Source organism: Oncorhynchus clarkii, chromosome 12 (assembly GCF_045791955.1).
Source record: "Oncorhynchus clarkii lewisi isolate Uvic-CL-2024 chromosome 12, UVic_Ocla_1.0, whole genome shotgun sequence".
NCBI lineage: Eukaryota > Metazoa > Chordata > Actinopteri > Salmoniformes > Salmonidae > Oncorhynchus > Oncorhynchus clarkii.
This window is the reverse complement of record NC_092158.1, coordinates 20,533,125-20,558,123: the sequence shown is the minus strand read 5'-3', so window position 1 is coordinate 20,558,123 and position 24,999 is coordinate 20,533,125. Positions and strand designations below refer to the sequence as shown.

The 24,999-nt window shown below is 40.5% G+C and overlaps 1 protein-coding gene across 1 annotated transcript in view; it reads left to right on the top strand.

Annotated features, from left to right (window-relative positions):
• Nucleotides 1–2,090: 2,090 nt before the first annotated feature.
• Nucleotides 2,091–24,999, top strand: part of LOC139422858 (unconventional myosin-Vb-like) — a 76,295-nt gene continuing 53,386 nt past the window's right edge. The window contains exons 1-3 of the mRNA XM_071174276.1: nt 2,091–2,345; nt 23,333–23,443; nt 24,152–24,323. Coding sequence (XP_071030377.1) covers nt 2,268–2,345; nt 23,333–23,443; nt 24,152–24,323 — 361 coding nt within the window. The 5' untranslated portion in view covers nt 2,091–2,267. The remainder of the gene's footprint in view (nt 2,346–23,332; nt 23,444–24,151; nt 24,324–24,999) is intronic.

The following is a 24,999-nucleotide window of genomic DNA, read 5'->3' as shown; positions in this document are numbered from 1 at the left end:
AGTGCTCTTGTGTTTAAATTGCATTCTCTGGATATAGCAACAGCGAGTGAAAGCAGAGAAAGAAAGACAATCTTGTAGAGTGTGTGAGATATTTAAGATAATGCATCATGTGCTAATCCAGTGCATTCAGAAAGTATTCAGACCCCTTCCCTTTTCCCACAATTTGTTACGTTACAGCCTTACTCTAAAATGGACAGTTCCCCCCCCCCCCCCCCCCACCCCCCTCATCAATCTACACACAATACCCCATAATGCAAATGTATCAAAAATAAAAAAAAAACGGAAATATCACATTTACATAAGAATTCAGACACTTCACTCAGTACTTTGTTGAAGCACCTTTGGCAGTGATTATAGCCTCAAGTCTTATTGGGTATGATGCTACAAGCTTGGCACACCTGTATTTGGGGAGTTTCTCCCATTATTCTCTGCAGATCCTCTTAAGCTCTGTCAAGTTGGATGGGGAGCGTTGCTGCACAGTTATTTTCAAGTCTTTCCAGATATGTTCAATCAGGTTCAAGTCCGGGCTCTGGCTGAGCCACTCAAGGACATTAAGGGACTTGTCCAGAAGCCATTCCTGTGTTGTTTTGACTGTGTGCTTAGGGTCGTTGTCCTGTTGGAATTGTAACCTTCGCCCCAGTTTTCATCAAGGATCTCTCTGTACTTTGCTCCATTCATCTTTCCCTCCATCCTGACTAGTCTCACAGTCTATGCAGCTGAAAAACAACCCCACTGCATGATGGTGCCACCACCATGCTTCACTGTAGGGATGGTGCCAGGATTCCTCCAGATGTGACGCTTGCCATTCAGGCCAAACAGTTCAATCTTAGTTTCATTAGACCATAGAATCTTGTTCCTCATGGTCTGAGTCCTTTAGGTGCCTTTTGGCAAACTCCAAGCAGGCTGTCATGTGTATTTTACTGAGGAGTGACGTCTGTCTGGCCACTCTACCATAAAGGCCTGATTGGTAGAGTGCTGCAGAGATGGTTGCCCTTCTGGAAGGTTCTCCCATCTCCACAGAGGAACTCTAGAGCTCTGTCAGAGTGACCATCTGGTTCTTGGTCACCTCCCTGACCAATGCCCTTCTCCCCAGTTTGGCCAGGCTGAACCTGAGCTCAAGTTCAAGTCTCATAGCAAAGGGTCTGAATACTTATGTAAATAAAGTATTTCCGTTTTTTTTATACATTTGCAAAAATGTCTTATGAGGTATTGTGTGTTTATTGATTTTATTTAATCCATTTTAGAATAAGGCTGTAACGTAACAAAGTGTGGAAAAAGTCAAGGGGTCTGATGTGCCAGTACTTAGCATGTTAATTAAGGTGTGAAACAGTGGTGCCAGAAATAAGAATTGGACTAAAAGCTTATTGTATCACCCAACTAGACTGACTGAATTTTAGTGCCATACTGCCATTGAGGCTATTATTATGCTTAGACTCATCACATGACACATACCTTTTATGAAATACCAGTAGGCAGTTGAGCAGATGATAGGACTTCAGCGGTCAGTCTGACCTATCAGAACATGCTGTTAGTGGCATGATCAGGAAACACCCTTTCAAAGCATTGAGTCATACTAATTATCAGTGACGTTTCCCAAAGCAACCCATGGTGTTAGCCCCAACATTAGGATCACCTGCTGTTGCTGTGGAACGAGTTTTGTATACACACACCTCTCCAAATGGATTGATGTGGAAAACATTTCACAAGTACTGACTGAGTAATATCTATCCATCTTGGTAACTAACTGTTTTAGGCCTTTTCCATAATAACACAAACCCTTGTCCTTATAAGTACGAGTTATGTATACCAGTTCATTATGAACTTCAGTAGAATGCATACAAATTGTAGAACGTAAAAAAAAAAAATACGTATTCCGATACAAGACCTGGATTGAATTCTTGGAAACCACATTGACAAATAACATGTTTTCCTTTTGACCATCTGTGATCTTATCTGTTCTCTTTAATGATTTTGATGGGTGGAATGTATTTTGTCTAATTCCAGGTGAAGCCAGTCAACACCCCATACCTGCAGAAGGAGTGGTTTGGGAGTGGAGGAGTCATGGCCTGCTATTGGAACAAAGTGTTTTGTTCTGTCTTCTGCTCAGGCAGGCTTGAAATATTGCTCAAGCAAAGCTTCAACTCCCAGATAGCCTACTGGCAAGAATGCATTGAGAACAGTATGACCTGGAACATGGAATAATCACAGCTAACTCTGAATAGAGTAGCAGAATCTTCTAGTACATATCTAAGGAATATAACACCATCATGAAAAGGCAACAGAAAGAACCTAACACCATAGCGAAAAAACAAGAGGAGAAGATTGACTATGAAGTTTATTGCCAGGTAACATACTACTTTAGACCTACATTACATGTTGTATTTTGTGATGTTGTTGATCATAGTGGGACTAAATGCGGGAGAGGAGGTATCAATTATGCTGTGTTTTATAAAGTCTAATGTCCCCAAATGTGTGTAATCTTTCAACTGTCACTAATATCAAAGTTCAAGCATTACATTTTCATAGGCTTCAGGAATCAGCCTAGTTCAAGTCACATATTGTACTACAATCAATTAGATAACACTTAGGACTTGTCAATGCTAGCCTTGAACTAAGTTACTGTCCACTGAGTTCAGGAAATATCTAATTAGATAAAATTATGGCATGAACTAAGGCTATATGAAGATGTTTCATTATTAGTTACCCCTCTCCAACTAACTAACTATAGGCACATCATGTTTATTAAGATTTTGTGGAGGAAAAAGGTTACATTTAATTAAGATTCATTATTAGGAACAACCCCCCCACTGTGTCCCGGTTATCCCCCCACTGTGTCCCGGTTATCCCCCCACTGTGTCCCGGTTATCCCCCCACTGGTCTTTCTAATTTAGTGTCGAATACATTGTAGTGCGCTGATGAGCCAGATGGGGTCTCGTGCGGACTCTGAACGTGCATGCGGCTCTGTAAATTGCCAGTCAACATGACTGAGTCCATGGGTTTAACGGCGATTAACTAAAGGCAAGCTATTATTAAACTATTTATAGTTTATGTATTTGCACTTGTAGCCTACATTGGGCTGGGTAGCATATCCATATCAAGTCGTAAATCTTTGGCGTTTTTCATTTTTGAGGAATATGAGGGTGATCAAGCAAAACTGAGTTGTTCGACAACTCATCCAAGGGAAGACACTTGCGGTCACCAGGAAAGGGGTCAGAAGTGGCAAACACATTTAGCTCAACTCTGGAATTCGGGAATATGACAATTCTAATTATATGAAAAAACTTTGAGATTATCAACAATGATGAGATATTATCGTTTATAAATAGTGCGGTGCTTCTCCATGCTCCCGTAGTTTCGGTGATATTGTTGGAGAGTGCTCTTGTTGTTGGACCATGTCCGTAAACGAGTTATATTCAAAGGTGAGTGATTTGTACAGTCATTGGCTCTCTATACATTTGTTATCCTATTGCTATAGCTACAGTTTGATTCATTGTTACATCATTGATACATAATTGTAACATTTTGGGCCATCATATCTATAGTGACAATATGATTGAATTGTAGAATTCGCCATTGTAGCGAATTCCCCGCTGCGATGTCATGAATTTCAATGCAGGTGAAATGACAAGTGTTAAATTAGAAATCGAGCCTCGAGCGCAGTCCCAGTGAGTCTTTCCTCTTATGTGTCATTACAGCTTGATTGACAGGTGTACGAGCAAGTTTCGTTCTGGTATCGGGCTGTAGTCATTAATCAAACAGGTTTACACCTAAAACGAGCGTTTCTATTGGACAAATGCAGATCGGTCTCTCCCTGTTTCGTTCCGCATGCTCCCGTTTAAGAAACGTTTAGCAACAGAATTGGCGTCATGAATACGCCCCTGTTGTACTGGCTTATCTTCTAGCCCTGTGGACTACTGTATGACCTAGTTGTGTCCATAATAGTAAAATAAATATTTTTTTAATACTGACAAGTCTTTTGCTAGAATAACTACATTTGATTATTTTCTGAAAGGAAAAATGAGCAAGCTAAACCATTCATAATCTGTGATTTGATCTCTCAGGCAACAGTGAGCCTTGAACATTGGGATAATTGCAATTTTTGCTGAAGTTGCTTTGTGAAGAAATGGGGTTGTGGTAATCATGAATTATGTGGATATTCTATTTCTGGAGGTAGTATACTGTATGCAGTAACACATTAGACAACACTAGTTATCCAAACATGGGGCCCCCCCACAGTTGAATGAACATGCAACAATTACTTGAGCTGACACCAATACACAAATGTGGTCCTTTCATATTCCCACTTTTCACTCCTAGTACTTACCCATTTCATGCATCTTTGGCTATCCTTGATTTTCATTGAGATTGAATTAAGCATCTCCTGTTGATATACTCAAAAGCATAGAGCCTTTAGGACAAATGCTGACTGAAAACTGCTGAAACCCTTTGTGGAATTTGTGATGTTTACAGTACAGACAATAGATATGCTACCGGCATACTATTTGACTTTGATTGATGTGTTTAAAATAAGTATTATGAATATTATGCCTAAGCAAAGAAATTGTATTTGGTTACCATTGTTATTATAATTCCTTGTGGTGTAGGCCTCTGCATTGATTAACCTAGGATATTTGTGTGCAGCATCACCGGAATTACTTGTCTTTGAAGTTATTGGATTGAGAAGAACAGAATCAGGTTACATACATTATTTGTCACTAATCCTCTAGTCTACATGACTCAAAATCCAGTTCCACATTCCACTGCAGAAATTACAAAAATAGCTTTTGTTTTCTTTAGAACTCTTTAGAAACTTTTTACTTGTTGAGGAAATGGCTTTTTCAGTTACGTCTATTGTCTAAACATGCAGGTTACACCTATTCCTCAATATTGTTCTACTTATGTAGTAGTTACTTCCAATGTTCCCTCTCTGGGACACTGGAAGTAGTTAACACTATCTACGTTTCCCTTTACTGTGGGAATTGTGATCGAATCAATGCAATATTAGCCACTTTCAATGCAACATACCAAAACAAAACGATCTATGCAAGATATTTTCTTATAGGCAGAGCGCATTGGAGAAAGATTCTATTGCATTGACAGGCACGACTCAGGCCCATACTCTACACAGACCAGTGCACCATAACCAGTCAGAGCTGCTGTGTCCCTATCTGTAAATAGACCATTGCCATATGGATCTGTGCCATTCACTTTGAACTGGACTGTGTTACAGCAGGCGTGGTCGTGAGTAGATGCGCTTGTTTTGAGATGAGTGAGAGCTGCATGTAGCCACGTGCACATTTGTTCATAATCTTTGCTATTAAGTGAGTTATTAGCCGAGTTAAAGCAAATTTCTAGTTAGCAATGGGGGAGTGGTTGCTTCCTACAAGAGCACAAAATGTGTGCGTCTAGCCATCTTTGAAAAACAAGTCCGGTAAAGAGCTTTTTTTATTTCTTAAAGGGACAGTGTTGTATTTGGAGATGGGCTTGAATAAACTAAGTAGCCAATAAATAGGCAGAGGGTAGCGTAATTTGTCTGATTCTCTGTAATAATGGTATGGGAAGAATAATGCATTTTATTTTGTAAAGTGGTTTCTTGCATCAAACAACAGCATTTTCAGTCACAACCTTGTCTGAAGGACAAGTGTACAGGTGAATGTCAATCCCTACTGTACATGTTTTTGTGTTTTTTTTTAAATCTCATGGATTGTAGGCCTACATTGAACACCTCACATTGGCAGCTACTGTAGGCTAAATGATAGAACAGCTATTTCCATGTTAAAATGTTATGGGATGCATTTTCTCCATTGTTTTGTATGGTAAGCCACTCTGATAGACCTACATTATGATCAAATAACCACAGTAGTACTTGGACACTGTGTTATAACTAACTTCAAGCATAACAGCCTCAGTGTTCAAAGTAAATGCGCACCATGTGCATGAGAAGGATGAAATCATACCTTGAATGCAGAACTCAGTGTGTCAGAGTGAGTAATGAGCTGTCGCCCACTCTTAGCTATGATGTGGGCGTGCCCCAAGGGTCAATACTGTGGCCCCTCCTGTTCAGCCTGTACATTAATGATCTGCCTTCTGCTGTCTGTACTGGGTCTGAAGTTGAAATGTATGCAGATTATACAGTGATATATGTGCATGCAAAGAGCAAACAACAAGCTGCACAAGAACTCACTACTGTAATGGTCCAGGTTACAAAGTGGCTCAGTGACTCTTGTTTGCATTTCAATGTGAAAAAAACTGTCTGCATGTTCTTCACAAAGAGGGCAACAGATGCTACTGAGCCAGATGTCTATGTGTCAGGGGAGAAGCTCCAGGTGGTATCTGATTTTAAGTACCTTGGCATCATACTTGATTCCAACCCCTCTTTTAAAAAGCAGGTGAAAAAGGTAATTCAAATAACCAAATTCAACCTAGCTCATTTCCGATTTTGTTTGACTACAGAGATAGCAAAACTGTACTTCAAATCTATGATACTCCCCCACTTAACATACTGCTTGACTAGTTGGGCCCAAGCTTGCTGTACAACATTAAATCCCATTCAGTCTGTCTACAAACAGGCTCTCAAAGTGCTTGATTGGAATCCCAGTAGCCATCATCACTGTTACATCCTCAGAAAGCATGAGCTCCTGAGTTGGGAAAATCTTGTGCAATACACCTACGCATGTCTTGTATTCAAGATCCTAAATGGCCTGGCTCCCCCTCCACTCAGTATTTTTTTTTAAACAGAAAACCCAAACACATGGCAGCAGATCCACAAGGTCTGCCATGAGAGGTGACTGTATAGTTCCCTTAAGGAAAAACACCTTTAGTAAATCCGCTTTCTCTGTGAGAGCTTCCCATGTCTGGAATACACTGCCATCAGACACACATAACTGAACCACCTATCACACTTTCACAAAAAACATGAAGACATGGTTAAAGGTCAATCAGATTTGTGAACATAATCCCTAGCTGTGTATTGCCGATTTCCATGTTGTCTGTTGTCTGTAGCTTGTTAGGTGTGGAAACACTGTTGCTTTTTTGGATTTTGTCTTGTTGCTTTTTGTGTTATGTTGCTCTGTCTGTATGCTATGTCTTGCTTGTCCTATGTTGCTCTGTCTGTATGCTATGTCTTGCTTGTCCTATGTTGCTCTGCTTGTGCACTTTGTTGTCCTTAAGCCATTTTGCCACAACTTTGGAAGTATGCTTGGGGTTATTGTCCATTTGGAAGACCCATTTGCAACCAAGCTTTAACTTCCTGACTGATGTCTTGAGATGTTGCTTCAATGTATCCACATAATTTTCCTGCATCATGAAGCCATCTATTTTGAGAAGTGTACCAGTCCCTTCTGCAGCAAAGCACCCCCACAACATGATGCTGCCATCCCCGTGCTTCACGGTTGAGATGGTGTTCTTCGGCTTGCAAGCCTCCCCATTTTTCCTCCAAACATAACGATCGTCATTATGGCCAAACAGTTCTATTTTTCTTTCATCAAACCAGAGGACATTTCTCAAAAATGACAATCTTTGTCCCCATGTGCAGTTGCAAACCGTAGTCTGGCTTTTTTTATGGCGGTTTTGGAGCAGTGGCTTCCTCCGTGCTGAGTGGCCTTTCAGGTTATATCTATATAGGACTCGCTTTACTGTGGATATAGATACTTTTGTACCTGTTTCCTCCAGCATCTTCACAAGGTCCTTTGTTGTTGTTCTGGGATTGATTTGCACTGGGATTGATTTGCACATCTCTAGGAGACAGAACGCGTCTCCTTCCTGAGTGGTATAACAGCTTAGTGGTCCCATGGTGTTCATACTTGCGTACTATTGTTTGTACAGATGAACGTGGTACCTTCAGCCATTTGGAAATTGCTCCCAATGATGAACCAGACTTGTGGAGGTCTACAATTTTTTTTTCCTGAGGTCTTGGCTGATTTCTTCTGATTTTCACATGATGTCAAGCAAAGAGGCACTGAGTTTGAAGGTAGGCCTTGAAATACATCCACAGGTACACCTCCAATTGACTCAAATGATGTCAATTAGCCTATCAGAAGCTTCTAAAGCCATGACATAATTTTCTGGAATTTTCCAAGCTGTTTAAAGGCACAGTCAACTTAGTGGATGTAAACTTCTGACCCACTGAAATTGTGATACAGTGAATTATACGATGAATATTCTGTCTGTTAACAATTGTTGGAAAAATTACTTGTCATACAAAGTAGATGTCCTAACCGACTTGCCAAAACTATAGTTTGTTAACAAGAAATTTGTGGAGTGGTTGAAAAACAAGTTATAATGACTCCAACCTAAGTGTATGTAAACTTCCGACTTCAACTGTAGATCATTTACTTACATTCAGTAATCTTGTTCTGATTTGTCATCCTGAGGGTCTCAGAGATAACATGTAGCATAGTTGTGTTTGATAAAATTATATTCAAATGTAGGAACTGGCTTCTACAGTTTGAACCCCTGCTGTCTTTTTGTCATTTTGCAGATTCTTTTATCCAGAGTTGCTTACAGTTGCAAGATGTCGAAAGCTATGAGATAATGCTGTAATGCTGCTCCATACATTATTTATTAGACATGCCAGCAGTACTTTCCTGTCAAAATTGGTAATAGGGTGGCTGTCAATGAGCCACTTGCTTCCAGAGCCAACTTAGAGACTTGTATATTGTAAAGGCTCTTTCATACTCACACACATTTCATTGTAGACACCAGAAGACAGTGTTTTGGTCCGATGTGCATCGTAGCTGAAGGGAAGTTAACCATAAATGTACAGTGAGCCACATTAAAAAAGCAGTGAAGAATTTTGCCATGAAGCAGACACTTAAATAATAATTAGTTGGGTACTTACATTTTTCCTATTTCACACATGAACAAATTGGAAATTCGTTTTTTGCATATCCCACTCCCCCTGAGAGGGAGGAGGCAAGATCAGATAGGACCATTCTAGCCAATGAAAGGGCAGATACACGTGTGAACAGCATAGTTGTGTTTGATAAAATGCATTTTATAAGTGGCCATTCCATTTTTTCGTTGACCATATTCAACACTCACATTGACCTCCATACAAAAACTCCTTATTTTTTAAATAAGGAAAAACGCCACCTGCTGGAGAAAACAGATTTTGGGCCCTCTCAGGTACTAGTCATTGTGCTGACACACATCATAGCAGGGCGGGATATTAGCAGCACTAGAACGGGGTTTTCATCTTACCTGTGTGTGTTTACTTCACCAGTTATAAAGTGTATTTTAATGAACCCGGAGAGTAGTCTGTTCAGGTTAACCTTCTCTCTCTACTCACGTCTGATTTTCATTACCAGTTCTCTCATTTACTACCCTCAGAGTCCAACTTATCCCATAGATAAGATGATTTTCACCTACTGTACTGTTACAAAACACATTCATAATTCACAGAAAAGGCATAATGAAAAAATATTGTTTTAGCAATGAAAGTTTGAGTCCAAATGTTTGTCAACAGCCCAAAGGTTAGCCTAGCTGATTTTTAAAAATTAAATCATAAGTGACATGTTTGTAATAATATGATGGCAAAATATCCAGTGTTATATTCGCTGGTGTGTTGGGGGGTAAACACACAAACGGCAATTACGCACTATTTTTATTTTGAGCGAGTGTTTACCCACCTTTTGCAGAAAAATGCATTGAAAGTATAGGTAGCGTTACTTTACTCACCGCGAATAGCAATGAGCGTTTACCAACATATTTATTTTACCACTAGTAGGGTTATAGTAGTGTTATAACCTCTCAATCTCATGAGTTTAATCAGTGTTACTGTCAGTGTTGCTGTTGAAGTCCAGGTTGGTTGACTGACATGGATACCGGTAGTATCAAAAAGGCAAATCCATTTTAAAACACTCATTGTTAGACGTTACACAAAAAATATTACTTCATCAGGGTCACAAGGGAAACCGGTAGTGCAACTTTTTCTCACTGTTATTCTCTGCTTCTCCTCCCCCCTATTTCCCTCCCTTCACCCACCTATACAGGTGGAGCCTACTTCCAGAAACGTACCACCTATCTGGCTGTTGTTTTAAAAGGTTGTTTGTTTTATGTCTCTCTTTAGATTATCAGTATTCGTTGGAGAAGGCTGCCTGAATTGATGTGATAACAATAAATAGAACAATACATTTGTAACATTAATGTGCACCAGTTTAAAATGATAATTTCAACTACTACTATTTTGATTGTTGAAGCCATCAATTGTCCCATTAACAATCACCCATATTAGCAAATGTATTTAATTTCAAACTTCACATTTCTCTAGTATAGGCTTCTTATTGTTCTGAACGTTATCAGCAAAATGCCTGCGATAAGTGATCGGTAGGGTCAGTGTTTTCCGGTTTATCATCCCGGCTCTACTACTATTACATCCAGTGTGTTATTGAATATTCTCACTGTTATGAATCAGATGTCTGACGTTCAGCTCTGATCTATGGCTGTGTGTTAGTTTTTCTGTCTCTTCTGTTCTGCATATTTAGCACAGCATACACATCCTGACGACAATTCTGTCAGTCCATGGCCATGCGTGAGCGTAAACACACGCACACACACATTAGAATAATGAAGTTAAAAGACGGATCATCCATGTTTCCTTGTAGAGATCATAAACATCCTTGTGTATCTCTTCTGTGTTTTCGGACACCTACAAAGCAAGCAGGACCAACTCTTGCTTGATTGTATCGACCCAGTGCAGCAGCCGATGGTAATAATAAAAAAAGCAATTTCATTAAGTCTGCTGGAAGTGTGATGAAGTGATCAGAAGGAGAAGGAGAGAAAGAGGCAGGAAGAGAGTAGGGCTCAGCTAATTAGTAGTCAAAGCCATTACTAAGTGAATGGATGCAGGGTTATAATCTTATTCTATCCTATCCTCATTGAGCCTGTGTTTTGTACTCAACAATAAGCAATGGCATCACTCTTTCATGACCATGGGCTACATTGTCAGTTTGCTAAATAGCACTGATTGCGTGTATTACTCACAACAACAGCTGTTGGTGGATAGCAAATATACCAGTATTGCAATATTTTTTTCCATGGCAAAAATTAAAAAACGAAGCAGACCTCACCCTTTGGTTCTTTTAAAAGCTGCTGTATATAAAATATTGTGTGCTATAGCTTGGAAAATAAATACATTTGATTCTAGATGACAACATAATGATGATTGATGTCTGTTTGCGACATTAGGGCTGTTTTCCTAAATACCTCATCTGCTTTGTGTTTTGTTTCTTTGCCACGATACTAACGAGTATCACAATAATGCTATCGTCCCGGCCCTACAATCACTCCAGGTAATGCTTTGACTACCCTCTCTGTTCCTCATGTCATCATGACAAGATGAGCTTTTAGCTATTGTGTCTCTACTAGGAAGAATCATGGTGGTACTATGTCCTTGTTTTGTTGATGTCTCCTATTATTTAGGCTGATGTCTGAGTGCAGAATCCCTTCTTTTTTGCTGAGCTAACTGCGTCTTTGTGATTGAATTCTGATGAACTGTAGTAATGTGGTCTGTGATGCAAAACATACTGCAAGTCATGGGAGTTTCATTACCATATATGGTCCTATTTTTTTTATAAAACATTTTTTACTTAACTAGGCAAGTCAGTTTAGAACAAATGCTTATTTACAATGACGGCCTACCCCGGCCAAACTCGGACGACCCTAGGCCAGTTGTATGTATTTTATAAAAATTGGGAACAATATTTCTAGGATAAACTTCTTTCCGCCCAATATGCAGTTGGGTTTCTTTTTGTTTCACAGTGGAAAAGGAAGAACTGGAAGAGAGGAGCGTAGAGGTACACATACTCAGCTGAGTGTAATTTAAAAACGTGTCATTAAGAGACGTGCTTGGGGCTCATTACGATCAGTCTTCACTAAAGTTTCACCACGGCAGCGTCTGACATGGCAGAACAGACCAAATTTAAACAACTGCCTCCAAAATGAAATTCTCCCCAAATATGGTCACATTCATTGACAGCATACAATTTAGAAAAGACCTATAGGCCCATATCTGTAATGTATTCTATCTGAACACCACCACAATATCCTATCAACAAGGGTTAGTTGTTGTTGATTGTGATTCTGATGACTTCTGTGTGAACCACATCTAAGGGCAGAGAGGATAGATTGGCTTGGTTTAGGAGGGTGATGTATATGTTGAGACTAGAGGTCCACCGATTAATCGGAATGGCCGATTAATTAGGGCTGACTTCAAGTTTTCATAACAATCGTAAATCAATATTTTGGGGCGCCGATTTCCAATTATTAAAATATATATTTTTTGTTGTTTTTTTATACCTTTTATTTAACTAGGCAAGTCAGTTAAGAACATTCTTATTTTCAATGACTGCCTAGGAACTGTGGGTTAACTGCCTTGTTCAGGGGCAGAATGACAGATTTTCACCTTGTCAGCTCAGGGGTTCCAATCTTGCAACTGCACAGTTAACTAGTCCAACGCTTTAACCATTGCACTGCACGAGTAGCCTGCCTATTACGCGAACGCAGTAGAAGCCAAGGTAAATTGCTAGCTAGCATTAAACTTATTTTATAAAAAACAATCAATCATAATCACTAGTTATAACTACTAATCCAGTTTACCAGGCAATATTAACCAGGTGAAATTGTGTAATTTCTCTTGCGTTCATTGCACGCAGAGTCAGGGTATATGCAACAGTTTGGGCTGCCTGGCTCATTGCGTACTAATTTGCCAGAATTTTACGTAATTATGACATACATTGAAGGTTGTGCAATGTAACAAGAATATTTAGACTTAGGGATGCCACGCGTTAGATAAAATACCGAACGGTTCCGTATTTCATTGAAATAATAAATGTTTTGTTTTCGAAATGATAGTTTCCGGATTCGATCATATTAATGACCAAAGGCTCGTATTTCTGTGTGTTATTATGTTATAATTAAGTCTGATTTGATAGAGCAATCTGACTGAGCAGCAGCAGGCCCGTAATAATTCATTCAAATTGTGCGTTTTGCCAGCAGCTCTTCGCAAGCACATCACTGTTTATGACTTCAAGCCTAATGGCTGGTGTAACCAATGTGAAATGGCTAGCTAGTTAGCTGGGTGTGCGCTAATACTGTTTCAAACTTTACTCGCTTTTAGATTTGGAGTAGTTATTCCCCTTGCTTTGCAAGGGCCACGGCTTTTGTGGAGTGATGGGTAACAATGCTTCGAGTGTGGCGGTAGTCGATGTGTTCCTGGTTCAAGCCCAGGTAGGGGCGAGGAGGGGGACGGAAGCTATACTGTTACACTGGCAAAACTATAGTGCCTATAAGAACATCCAATAGTCAAAGGTATATGAAATACAAATGGTATAGAGAGAAATAGTCCTATAAATACTATATTAACTACAACCTAAAACCTCTTACCTTGGAATATTGAAGTCTCATGTTAAAAGGAACCACCAACTTTCATATGTTCTGAGCAAGGAACTTAAACGTTAGCTTTCTTACATGGCACATATTTTTACATGGCACATATTACTTTCTTCTCCAACACTTTGTTTTTGCATTATTTAAACCAAATTGAACATGTTTCATTATTTATTTGCTAAATTGGCTAAATTGATTTTATTTATATTTTATATTAAGTTAAAATAAGTGTTAATTCAGTATTGTTGTAATTGTCTTCATTACAACAACAAACAAAAAATTGGCCGAATAATCAGTAGCGGCTTTTTTGGTCCTCCAATAATCGGTATCGGTCGACCTCTAGTTGAGACAGAGGAAAGGAGTGGCGTAATGGGTCTATGGGAGGTCACTTCAGGGTAAATGATGCTCGTGCATTCAGGTTTGATGTTGGTTTCTCAGGTGAAGAATGGCTTGGCAAAGTGTGTGGGTAGGCTATTGTATGTATACTGGTGTGTTTTTAGGGGGTGGGTGGGACAGGGTGTGGCATCAGAACAGAAGTCTTAAGCAAAAAGACATCTTCAAATCTGTCACAAAGCCACTGCAACTTTCCATCCATCTAGGTTCCGCATTCATTTAGCACGGTCTCCTTGTCCTCACTTCATATGGCGATGGGCCGACATTAGATTGCTAACGGACGGCACTAATTATAAAGTTCTTCATTTTGCATTTCAACTCGTTTTTTGAAGAGTTTGAAATCTGGAGAATGGTTAATCATGTCCATGTTTAACCAGAACCACAGATTCTAACTAATCCCAGTTTAATCAGTGTGGAAATGGATCTGATGTAGGCCGTCTTTTGTTCACATTGGCAGAGGAACTTGTCTTTCCCCCTGCTGTGTTTGGGCTATCAGTGTTGGTCCATAATTAAAGATGGTTTGATCGGGAACTAGCAAGGACAACTTGCAATGCCTCAGCACACCATCTGAGAAACATGATTTGGAGAGAACCAACTGCAGAGAGAACACCTGCCATTCAGTGTCCTCACTGCTCTAGCATCAAAATAGATTTTTCGCCAAGTGAGCTCCCCTTAGGCTTTTATATAAGTCAGGGAAGAAATGATTACTTGCATAAATATGTTCTAAAATCCCTAATGTTCAATATTTCCCTAAATGCCTTAGCTTATGAAACAAACTCATAATTCAAATTTGAGTGTCAGCTCATAACTCATAATTTTTCTTAGCTCTGGGCTAAGCACCAGGCTTCTTAATAAAGGCATACACTACAGCACTAGTGTGGCAGTTAGCCTCGTGGTTAGAGCGTTGGGCCAGTAACCGAAAGGTTGCTAGATCGAATCCCTGAGCTGACAAGGTATCTGTTCCTAGGCCGTCATTGTAAATAAGAATTTGTTCTTAACTGACTTGCCTAGTTAAATTAAAATAAAAAAAGTACTACTACAGTACTCAGTAAGCATAACTTACATACCATAACCAGTATGTTTTGGTTGCTTTGTTTTGTTGTTTTTTTCTAAGCCATTCCGTGGGTCGTGGGACATGTAGAGGTCCATTGTGATGCTAATTGAATGAGACGGGAGCAGTCAGGGGGCCAGTCCCACCCCCCCCCCCCCCCTCAAAATAAAAAAATGTACTTATCAGGAGGTGTATCAGCCAAATCAAATCACATCTAATTGTATTAGTCACATGTGCCGAATACAACAGGTAGACCTTACAGTGAAATGCTTACTTATGAGACCCTAACCAACAATGCAGTTAAAAAAAATATGGATAAGAAATTAAAGATCAGGCTGTTGATTGTGGCCTGTGGAATGTTGTCCCACTCCTCTTCAATGGCTGTGCGAAGTTGCTGAATATTGTCAGGAACTGGAGCACTCCGTCGATCCAGAGCATCCCAAACGCAATGGGTGACATGTCTGGTGAGTATGCAGGCCAAGGAAGAACTGGGACATTTTCAGCTTCCGGCAATTGTTCCCCATCCTTGCATCGTGGGGCCATGCATTATCATGCTGAAACATGAGGTGATGTCGGAAAATTAATGGCACGACAATGGGCCTCAGGATCTCGTTATGGTATCTCTGTGCTATCGATAAAATGCATTTGTGTTCGTTGTCTGTAGCTTGTGCCTGCCCATACCATAACCCCACCGCCACCATCAGGCACTCTGTTCACAACTTTGATATCAGCAAACCGCTCGCCCACACAACGCCATATACGCCGTCTGCCATCTGCCCGGTGCAGTTGAAACCGGGATTCGTATGCAAAGAGCACACTTCTCCAGCGTGCCAGTGGTCATCGAAGGTAAGCATTGTCCTCAATGAAGTCGGTTACGACACTGAACTGCAGTCAGGTCAAGACCTTGGTGAGGATGACGAGCACTTTCTGCAAAACAACAGTTTGTGCAAAATATTTTTGGTTGTGGAAATCCACAGTTTCATCAGCTGTTCAGGTCGTCGGATGTGGAGGTCCTAGGCTGGCGTGGTTACATGTGGTCTGCGGTGGTGAGGCCGGCTGGACGTAGTGCCAAAATCTCAAAAACAACGTTGGTATAGAAATGAACATTGTAATTCTCTGGCAACAGCTCTGGTAGCCATTCCTGCAGTCAGCAAGCCAATTGTATGCTCCCTCAAACTGAGACATCTGTGGCCTTGTATTGTATGACAGAACTGCACTATTTAAGAGTGGTTCTTTATTGTCCCCCAGCACAAGGTGCACCTGTGTAATGATCATACTGTTTAATTGGTTTCTTGATATGCCACACCTGTCAGGTGGATGGATTATCCTGGCAAAAGATAAATGCTCAATGACAGGGATATAAACAAATTTGTGCACAAAATTTGAGGAGAATAAGCTTTTTGTGCATGTGGAATATTTAGGGATCTTTTATTTTAGCTGATGTTGCATTTATATTTTTGTTCAGTATATTTCAAATTTCTTAAAATGTCCAGGCCTGCAAGAATAAATTATAGACTCAAATGGGCACAGGGAGGAGTTGACTTAGGATGACCCTGTTGCACCCTTAAACTATTTCTCAGTCCGATGTTCCATCTATGACATTTGAGAGGCAATTGTGAATATTGTCACAATTAGACTGTGGAATTGTTGTTTCTCTTCCTATCTAACTAAGGCATGCTGTGATAACTGTGAACATTCATTCTCACTGTGCTTGTAATTCTCTGAAAGGATTTTGGCTACTTGATTAATGATGTTTGTCCAAACTTACAATAAGCATTTGGAAATAAAGTGTTGTGATGGACTGTTTGGTAAGATAGACTAATGGTCCAGTTTGATGCAAAAGCTGCATGCATACTGTTGTTGCCTCTGTGGAAGATGATTTATGCCATGTTACAGGGCTTTCATCTTGTTTGTTGTTATTCTCTAAATGCTTTCGACCTGAAGAAAATCACATAGCAAAAAGCGGAGCGAAGGAAGGAAAATGCCGGAATGCCAGTACCAGAAATGGAATGTAACGAGTGAGAGAAAGAGGAGGAGTAGAGGGTAAAGGGAGTTTTACAGTACAAATCAAGTTAGTCTCAATCAATGCAGCTGATTTACTTCAGCACCAGTGAGCTCTACTTATAAAGGTAGCTACTGCTGTTATTCCTAAGCATTACTGTTGCTTACACTGCTACAACAGGGGCTGCTGTCATGGCTGGCACAATTATTGTATTATGGATGAAAACCATCATAAAAATAGAATAGCCATCTTAACAGTTTTTTGGGGGGTGGAATGGACAGCTGACTGAAGACAGGACAGCAGCAGTGTCACGTCATCTGGTTTGATGGCAAACAGTTGTGGCGCTGCAGCAGCCCAGTTAGTCTCTCTCAGCAGTGTAAACATGACAGTCACATACAGTATGGTGTCCGCCCCTAGAATGTTGCCCAGTCTGGGTAAAGGCAAATACCACTGAGAGAGACTCACTGGGCTGCTGCAGAGCTACAACTGTATGCCATCAAACCAGATTACATGACTCTGGTCTGACACTGCTGCTGTGTGATTGGCCCGAGCAGCCAGAGGCCGAGGGAGGTGAAAAGGGCCACCAGCAAGTTTGAGGTTTTGATCATTTTTATTATGCGTTTCCGTAATTTCATGCAGACAGCTGACTAATGGATTGGTAGTGGTGGAAGGATGTACCGATAAAGGCAGAGTAGATTAGGTGATGGGTGATTATACTGTACATTCACAGTCAAATTAATTTATTCAGGAAGGGAGGTGATTTCAGAAATGTATTTTACAGTAAGGGTCAGTGTTCCCACAATTACTGTAAGATCAAACCGTGATGACACAGCAGGCATCTAGGCAGTTACCTGATAAATCAAATCTCCCCTCTAAAGTAATTATGTTCCCAAGAGGCTGTGAAGACTGAAATGGATGGACCCAGCATTGGTTTTGTGGAGTCAGAGTTGTGTCCTTGAACTCTGTTAGTCTGTGTCCTCCTGTAGGCCTCATGTCCTGCCGTAGGCCTCATGGCAAGTTTCTTGACTCAAAGCAAAAGACAATTTACAGAGTTCTATATATGACATAGCTCCCAAACCTTCCATTGTGGCTCGTCATCACCAACCTATCTTAAACGCAACTGACTTTGAGGTTTGAACAGTAAATTGTTAAAAGTTTCTCCCCCCAGTATAGACTAACCATTGATCAAATAGTAACGTTAGTAGGTTGGGTTGTGCTTTGGAAAATGTGACATTTAGAAGTCATCAGTGATGCAGTAGTAGTCTCTCTAGAGTCCAAACAGACTGGTTGCATCCCATAATGTGCCAATGTGGTCTGGGATTTCAGAGAATAATACAGTAGTTGAAGGAAGCCACTGAGGCAGAGCGTTTAAAGACTCTTGTTAGGATCAAAGTGAAATGACCTGAAATACCTTGTGGTCTTTGAAAGGGTCTGTAACCTGGAGCTCCGGGCCTGATGATGACTCTCCTCCGGGCAGATCCATCCTCTAGTCTACACCATCCTTAACTGGACTTAGAGAGGCTCTGAACTCTGAATCACGTCCTCATTGTGTCAGTCTGAATCTCACACACGCTCCTGGTGATGAGCTGAGTGGAGCATTCGGCTGTCTCAACCCAAACCCACAGAGGCAGAGCCAGGAATAACTGCAGCAACCGCTGTTGACTGTATGTCTGCTCTGTTTTATAATCACATGGTCCAAACGTTCAGGTCTTCATCGAATCTGTAGGATTGTCAAATTGCCAGTTCAGTGGCACTTTGTCAAAATCCAGAGAGGGACTGAGCCTTTTCGTTCATCCTTTCACTTAGCATCATCGTGCTATTTATAAATTATTCTATTTAGTCTATTTTGTAGGGCTACTGTAGTCACTCAAGACTATGTAGTGGTGGATTCTTGCATTTCAGTGACAGACAAGTGTGATTTGGATTAGGAGGTTCATATGCACATTAATGCTGAAGTAAGTTATTTGCATCAATGAGTGACTGAGATGGGGTGCTTCAGTTCCGCTTTGTAATTATTTGTCAGTTTTAGATATTGTTTATATCTAATTTCATGGAAAATGATCTTACTTCCAATAGATGGGGTTTTGGAAAGAGGCTTTCAGACAACAAAGGCCTACTAAGGACGAGCACTTAGTGAAAGTTTGCCATGGGATTTGAAATATGGGACTATATCTCTAGGTACTTTGTTCTTTTTCAAAGAAATAACTTAATGGCGATCTAGCTTTTAATTCAACAGTATCAGAACAGGACTTATGCAGTAGCCTAAAGTCCTGCTCTGATACGTCATTCAATTGAGCTAATAAGTAACACTGACATTTGAAACCCAACCTTAGGGAATGGCACTGCACAGTTACCCTTTCCAAATCCTTTCTTTTCTTGATGTGCAATTAGTGTAATAGCCTCTCATATGAAGAAACAGTGTATGAAAATAGTAGGCTTGTAAGAATTTCTCTTGCAGTATATGCCTACAGTGGTGCCCAAAATCTCCTCAATCATTCTGCCAATAATGATTCAATGGACAAGTGTCAGGGTGTCACAAATGCTTACAAACATCTTGCATTGACTAAACATCTCCCCCTTCCTCCCTCCCTATCTCTCCCATCCGTCTTGTGCTCTTCTACCCTAGCTCCATCCCTCTTATGTTTCCTCTATTGACTCCTCCCCTGGAGATGTTATGTGACTGAGGAAATATTTTCTCACAAATTAACATTTGTTGGAGCAGACTGGGACTGTAGTATTGTCATTTAAATGCCAAATTTGTGTATCTTCCGGTGTTTAGTTGCACATCAGCATGGGTCATGGTTTCTTAGCAGTGAGCCAGTTTGTTTCCTTCTCTGATGTGTCCACCTGGGGCCTGAGGCTGGCACTGGGATGTAAATAATGTACTGTATGAGTTCTGTTGTTCTGTCAGTCTGTGTGGAGGAACATTTCACAGATTGTTGCAGCTCTGCTGGATACTCTTTCCAAGGACTCTGTTCTTGAAAATAAGAACTCTGAGGAAAGGAGATGTATTGTAACACATGAGCTTGCAATCAGGAGACAAAAGAAAGCACCTTTGTGAAATGTCATCAATCTCTATAAAGTCAAGGTGTGTGAATCATTTTTATGTCCCAATACACAGCTAAATGGACTGTTGGTGAGTGAGTGCTGTCCCTATTGGTTGCCGTCTTTATTGGGCTACTATCTATGTAGCCTAATAGCTTAGTAATAAATACGGTATTGATCAAGTCAAATAAGTTAAAATATGTCCTACTACTGGAAGCTGCAAAATAGTTATCCCAGTAGAATAAGAGCTAGGGTTGTGTGAGAAAGTTTCAGACTTTCAGACAAACCTTCACGTGTGCCTAGAGTCGAAGCCCATGTGACCCTTGCTGAAATGTGGGTAATATTACTGATGGCACAGTTGATTGCAGCACAACACAAGGTTATTTTATATCGCTACATCTCCCCCCCAGTTATCTGCCCGCCCACTGCCTCCTTATTAAAGTGGATTAAGCTCGCCTGCCGTGATATGCTGTGACTCTGTGTTGCCTGGGGGAAAGACAGCCAGCGCTCAAAGTTGAATCTCTCAGCCTCCCAGTCAGAGCATGGCTAGCATCAGTAGGTGTCTAATCTATAATGCATTCCTACAGGGGAGTTGGCCCACCACTTGGTTAGGGGGTGTGACGCCTATGCTTACTGCTGTTTAAACATGAATGGGCCCTCTGTGACTGAGTCTAAATGCCAGGTTTAACCTCCTGGGGAGAGTGTCCTCTGCCAACTCACTGTGTTGATATCAGGCTGAGATTCTAATGTGAAGAGCACAGACTCATGATGACACCAATCTGAGATAGCCGGGCCCTCCTGTAACAGTAAACACAGACAACTTGTTAAGAAGTTTCCTATGAAGTTGTGAAGGTCGTACAAAAAAGAGTTTGTTCTCCATTTTGAGACACACAGAGCTCAGCTGTTGAAAATCCACTTGACTTACACACAGAGGACATTGCAGAGTACAGGGCTGATAACACTGTATAAACTGCATCCCCCTGACTGCTTTTATTCAGTCTGCTGATGATATGTGAACCATAGCCTACACATTATTCCATCCTCTCACCTTTTCAAATGTGGCCCAATGGAGGGAAGATGGTGAGTCAGAGCATTCATTAACATTTCGGATTTAGTTATTTTTCCCACCCTTCCCCCCTCCGTGGTGTTTTCTCTGGGGTGATATAAAGGAGATGATGCAGTTATGCACTGGAGGGATGTTGCTGATTAGCCCAAATCCTGTGCCGAGTCAGCTGCTTTATGACTCACAGCCCTCTGCCCTTCTGTTCCCTCAGCACCTCATGCTTTGTTTTGGCACTCTTCATCTGCTAGCAGCAAATTGACATGAATCAACCTGCGATCTGGTGTACTTATGTATGTACACATCAATCTTTCTTGGTGGTCAGTCACCCACAGTGAACCCTATGTAGTTTAGCTGTCTGAGGTCGGCCTACTCTACTGTACTATGTTTCAATGGTCTGTAGTTTTAGCCTGGCCTGTCTCGTAGATTTCAGAGAAAATATAGCTATGTTTTTGATGAGCTAATACATCTCAACAGTAAGTTTCCTTTTCTCTTTTGTCTGTTATTTCCCCCACATTCAATGCACTGCTACAAAGTAATAGGGAGTAAGGCTGCTTCATATCTTTTGAGGAATGGGAAATCAGGAGGACTGTTTGGATAATTTGTTGAGCAGACCACTGCTTTTATTTTTTGCCATCAAGGACACAGAAAAATAAACTGTTTTTCTTTTGTTCTGTGGTGCAGTCATTTGCATCTCCAGAATAGGCCTAAACGTCAGTGAAGTGACACGTATGTGCTGAGAAGTCCAATAGTAAACAAAAAATATTGTTCTGATCTTGAATTAAATTGATAATGCCTCATTTCATGCGATTTTTCAAATTTTCTGAAACTTTGTATCTGTATTTTCAGAATGCAATTAGTGGTAGCCTAATGGTGTGTATAATTAATCACATGCAGGAACTCCCCGAATTGGGGGCCACAATTGCACCCTTCTCTAGAAAGCTAGCTAATATAGAAACATGGGATTGTCTTTTTCTTTCCTTTTTAACATTACAAGTAACAATGGAAATCGACAACTGTCTCCATCTGTTTCTTTCTTGTAAGTATTTTCCCATCCTAGAGTCTGAGATGTTGTGGTAATCTGTGGTAGAGAAGAAGAATGTATGACCATTTAGCATAGACATTTTACATTGCCCCTAGTTATCATAAATCATGACTTCTATAGTTTAGGCATATAGCTAGCTAAGCATAGCTAGATAGTTGTTGTGTTATCCAGCTAACAATAATAGTGATTGTGTTGACACAGCTAGCTCGTTAACATCCTGGGTATGTCTCACTTAATACCCTTGGGGTATGGATACCCTGAGAACAAGGTTCAGGGAATATAAGACCATCCACCCCAGCTAACGTTACTGTAGTTAGATTGCTAGCGAGTAACGACCATAGCATATTTTCCAGCTTTAGGTAGCTAGCTAGTCAACGTGAGGAAACTAGCTACTTAGCGTGCTAGCTAATACCAAAAAAACGAAACAGATTGCATGGCAAGTATTTTCTGTAGATGGTAACTAGCTAGCCTAGTTGGAACCCCCAACAAAAATGCCAACTAGCTGGCTAGAGTTAGCTTGCCAACGCTAGCTAACTACCTATGCAAATCGTCCAGCAGAATTCGTGTATCCAATAAAGAAAAACATATTGCATGTGAAACATACTTTCTCTCTCGTGTGTTGATGTTTTTGACCTACAACACTGTTTCTTTCGCGGCAATCTTTCATGTCTGGATTTTGCACACTGACTTTGACCCTGTTCTTTGCACACATGATGTCAGAGTGGTAGCCTAATAGTGTGTATAATTCATCACATGGAGTAATTACTCCCACCATCCCGATAATAGGTAGACAAATAAAAGCTTTATCTACAACATCAGGCCAAACTTCTCTCATAGTAATTCCATAAAGTTATTCAATTATCTTTAAAAAATGTTAGAAAGGTGCAATTAATACTTTTAGAAGATGGAATAAGTTGCTGAAGGTCTCTTCAGGATAGGATTTGGGATCCCATTAGAGTAAATGTCATTAACACTAAAATAATCTTGAAGTAAATTTGGATGTGATCCTAAGTTATGTAATCAAAAAGGTAGGCCTAAATAAGAGTTAAGAAATTATCTGTCAGCATTTTCACCTCAATATAGACCTATCTGGGATATCTCAAGGCTGGTTGTGTCACAAACACAACATTGCCACTGTGCCACATCAACCTATTGGCACTGCATTTCTTAATTTAAGCATTTGTTGAAACAATTACTACTTTTTTCTATTGACAATAAGTTACACAACATCGTCTATGAACTTGGGCAAATGGGGGAGGAATGTTATCTAACTATGCAAACAATAATCAGAGTAATTGATGAGTTAAAAAAGTTAAATTAAATATATTTGTATGTGTTCTTGTTTTCCAGTACACTCGGGTGTGGATCCCAGACCCAGAGGATGTGTGGAGAGCTGCAGAGATCATCAAAGATTACACGGAGGGAGAGGCCATCCTGTACCTCAAACTTGAAGATGAAACGGTAATATACTACCCACTGGATCAGGCCACAGTTATTAAATCCATATCCTTTTTTTGGATAATATAGCCTTGGCCTCAGGACTCAATATGCTTTGGTCTATTTTGCTGTGCTGTTGTACATTTAGCGTTTTACATCATGCTGTATTAAAGCAGTTAGTGTGTGTGTGTGTGCGTGCGTGCGTGCGTGCGTGCGTGCGTGCGTGTGTGCGTGCCCGCCCGCCCGCCCGCCCAAGACACATTCATAAACTTAAGTGCCATAAATCATTAATTGTGTTTTTTAAGGGAAGACTGCAAACTTTGAGAGTAAAATATACAGCTATTAAATTACAGTGCACTGTGTCAAGAGTAATTTGAATACGTAAGCATATGATGAGATTTTCATATCACCTCATGTAGCAGCAGTATATTCCCCTACATACATACTCATGATCACAATTCCTATTTAATACTCCTCGCAGGGTGGGATTGTCAGGTATGATTCATACACACCTAGATGACGTCACCCTTTAACATAAAAACATGATTATTTCTCTTCTCAATAATTCAATAAGCTGTGTGGATTGTAATATTTGTAATATTCTTATGGATGGTGCTGCAATATGATTTAAACTGATAAAGGGAAAAGGGTCTTACCCTTACAACAGGTGTAGGTGCAAACACTTGGCTGTAATCATTTTTTGTGACATTTTTGCTTGAACATCTGTCCCAGCCGCTGGAGTACCGCATCGGACCCAAAGACAACGCTCTTCCCTTCCTCCGGAACCCTGATATCCTGGTGGGGGAGAATGACCTCACAGCTCTCAGCTACCTGCACGAGCCTGCTGTCCTGCACAACCTCAAAGTGCGCTTCACCGAGTCCAATCACATCTACACATACTGTGGTAAGTCTCTATACCACCTCTCTAAACAGGCAACATACGATGGGGTGAATCTACATACGATGGGGTGAATCTACACTACCGTTCAGAAGTTTGGGGTCACTGAGAAATGTCCTTGTTTTTTTGTCCATTTAAAATAACATTAAATTGATCAGAAATACAATGTAGACATTGTTAATGTTGTAAATGACTATTGTAGCTGGAAACGGCAGATTTTTAATGGAATATCTACAGAGGCCCATTATCAGCAACCATCACTCCTGTGTTCCAATGGCACGTTGTGTAAGCTAATCTAAGTTCATAATTTGAAAAGGCTAATTGATCATTAGAAAGCCCTCCTGCAATTATGTTAGCACAGCTGAAAACTGTTGTTCTGATTAAATCAAATAAAATCAAATCAAATAAAATGTATTTATATAGCCCTTCGTACATCAGCTGATATCTCAAAGTGCTGTACAGAAACCCAGCCTAAAACCCCAAACAGCAAGCAATGCAGGTGTAGAAGCACGGTGGCTAGGAAAAACTCCCTAGAAAGGCCAAAACCTAGGAAGAAACCTAGAGAGGAACCAGGCTATGTGGGGTGGCCAGTCCTCTTCTGGCTGTGCCGGGTGGAGATTATAACAGAACATGGTCAAGATGTTCAAATGTTCATAAATGACCAGCATGGTCGAATAATAAT